At 41.0% G+C, this 2,563-nt stretch overlaps 1 protein-coding gene across 1 annotated transcript; it reads right to left on the reverse strand.

Annotated features, from left to right (window-relative positions):
- Positions 1-2,213, reverse strand: LOC103968601 (ethylene-responsive transcription factor 1). The gene is made up of 3 exons (XM_009381868.3): positions 1,826-2,213; positions 305-1,164; positions 1-203 (listed from the first exon to the last, which is right to left on the reverse strand). Exons 1-2 carry the CDS (start codon positions 2,085-2,087, stop codon positions 341-343), a joined length of 1,086 nt encoding a protein of 361 aa, XP_009380143.2. The 5' UTR covers positions 2,088-2,213; the 3' UTR covers positions 1-203; positions 305-340.
- Positions 2,214-2,563: the final 350 nt, after the last annotated feature.

Raw genomic sequence — 2,563 nt, forward strand, 5'->3', positions numbered from 1 at the left:
TGTTCCAAATCAATATGGAATTAACTTGCAAGAAAGCATTATTTATTACCCAACGAGAAACGGGTCCAAAGACTAATAATTGAGATACATCACAAGATAACAAGAAGTGTTCTTGAAGGCACTTTTGCACGGCAAATTACAAGAACTTCATGACAGCTTGCCAATGTTTCCAGTCCTCCAAAATCCTTCATCAACATTGTATTCTGAGAAAGGAAACAACATATAAGGGACAGCTCATTTTCCAAAATGAAGTATACATTTAAGAATAGTTCAACAACCTAACTAAGATCATTGAAATTCTTACATTTATTTGCTCTTTCTGGAACACCAATGGCGAGGATCATATCCCCTCAGTAAACACTGCCTCCATAGGCAAATCATCGAAACTCCAGAGATCCACACCACCCTGCAACAGTTCACCACCAAATAGGCTGTCCATTGATACATCTGAGCTCCCCTCAAAGTATGGGGTAGGGAGGAACTTCATGTATGGTTCATTGGCATATAACTCCTCGGAGAGTTCAACTCCAGAAATATCACTTCTCAGTTTCTTGTGAGGGCCGCCATCTTCAAATAACTCAGGTTCGATAGGAGCAAGGATTGACATGATCTCTGGGGTCTTGGCATCAAATTCCCATACAAAGTCAGCATAACCAAGAGAATTACTTCCCTCATCAGAGTGAAAATTCAAAGCAGCTTCTTCTAAAGGTGCTGAAGACTTTATTGTGGTAACAGGATTAAGGTGATCAGGCTTCGTAAGTTCCTGATCTTCCATGAACGTTGAATAGAGTTCAGAATCTTGGTCACAAAGATAATTGGAATTCTGGTCGCAGTCAAGTTTTTCCAACACGTTTGGTTTTGGTATTACTGAAGCAGTAGGCTTTGATGAGCGTTTGCGTGAACTCAATGATGCTGCTCCTGTCGGGAAGTTCACCTTGGCATTCTTACCCCGAAGCCGATGGGCTTCAGCGTCGTAGGCTCTGGCAGCCTCTTCAGCTGTGTTGAAGGTTCCAAGCCAAACACGAATTCCTTTGTTAGGATCTCTGATTTCAGCTGCCCACTTGCCCCACGGTCGTTGGCGGATTCCTATGTATCGATTCTTTCTTTTTCTTTTGCTTGATTTTGTGGCGAGTCCATCAAGATATACAGACTTTGGTGAGCCATCTGCAAACCAAGCACAAATTTGAAATGCTACAGTAAAAACTCAGAGATTCTAATTGAAAGAACATCATCCTTTTCTTGCAAAGTTTCCTAAATCCACTACAAATCATCGGGTGCCTTATTTATCCTTATAATAACAAAGTTCATATTTTTCTAACAAAATCGGAGGCTCTATTAGGTATTTGAAGTATCCAAAGAATTTAACTTCCGAAGTCCAGTAATCATCCGATTGCAATGAAAGAAACACCAAAAGCAGGTCTTGCCCATCACTATGCATATATGATGGAGCAGAATTTACAGATCCACGAGGCTGTTTTCATGTTGTTCTCATTCCTCACTTTTTGAACTGCCATAATTCTTAGAAAAGTCACGAAAAATAACCTACATATCAACCATTTAACTGTATTTTATAGATCGAGGATTGCATACTATGCAACAATACTGTAAAGTAATAAAATTGATGCGACAAGTAAATTGGCGAGGAAACGATAAGCCCAACCATAATAAATCGCTACAAGATCCCATCTTTTCCTAATAAATCCTCTGCGCCTACAAAAAGAACCGAACCCGCAACTTTTCGTACGGCTATTATCCATTCCTAGTCACGGAACATCCGATGTAACGGAGAAAAGAAGCGTCTTTTGGGAAAATTCGCTCGAGTTACCTCGCGGGAACGGGGCTTCCGATCCAAAGCCGAAGTGCACGGCATCGAACTCGTCCACCTGGGTCTCATCGCTGAACTCCTGGAAGTCAGCTTCGAAGTCGTCGTCATCGTCGTCATCGTCCGGGACCTCCACCCCTCTCCGACGCCTCCCCGTCGTCTGCTTACCCTTCTCGAGGCCCGGCCACAGGTGCTCCGCCATCACCCGCCGCGACGCCGCCGTCGCCAGCGGAATGAAGTCGGAGATGATCGCGCCCCCACACATCTCTGGAACCTCAAAAATCGCTCTTTTACAGCTTGGAATTCTTCCGACTCCCCGTCTTCTTTGCTTCTCTCCTCATAGTTGAAGAAGAAGGGTTTTTTATAGTAGAAATTGCCAGTCGGCGGAGAACACAGACGGAAGACGAGAAAAAAAAAATATATTCTAAATATAAAATCTATTTCTCAAAATTGTTGATGGATTAATTTTAATTTTATTTCTTTGTTTCACACACACAACATAAAGATTAAACATTTTAATCTATAAAATAATTTTTTGAAAACAGAGAAAATAATATATCAGCTAATTAATTTCACACAATAGGAGGAGGCAAAAGAGAAACAAACACAAGCCAACTTGCTATATGCACATAACCAAAGAACAACTAAGCTAAGATTTTGACATGTTTACTACCATGACATTAATAACAATATACTGAGAAGCCTTATTTTCAGCAAAGTTAACCATTTAAATTTGAAACG

This window comes from Musa acuminata, chromosome BXJ3-10, assembly GCF_036884655.1.
Source record: "Musa acuminata AAA Group cultivar baxijiao chromosome BXJ3-10, Cavendish_Baxijiao_AAA, whole genome shotgun sequence".
In the NCBI taxonomy this organism is placed as follows: Eukaryota; Viridiplantae; Streptophyta; class Magnoliopsida; order Zingiberales; family Musaceae; genus Musa; species Musa acuminata.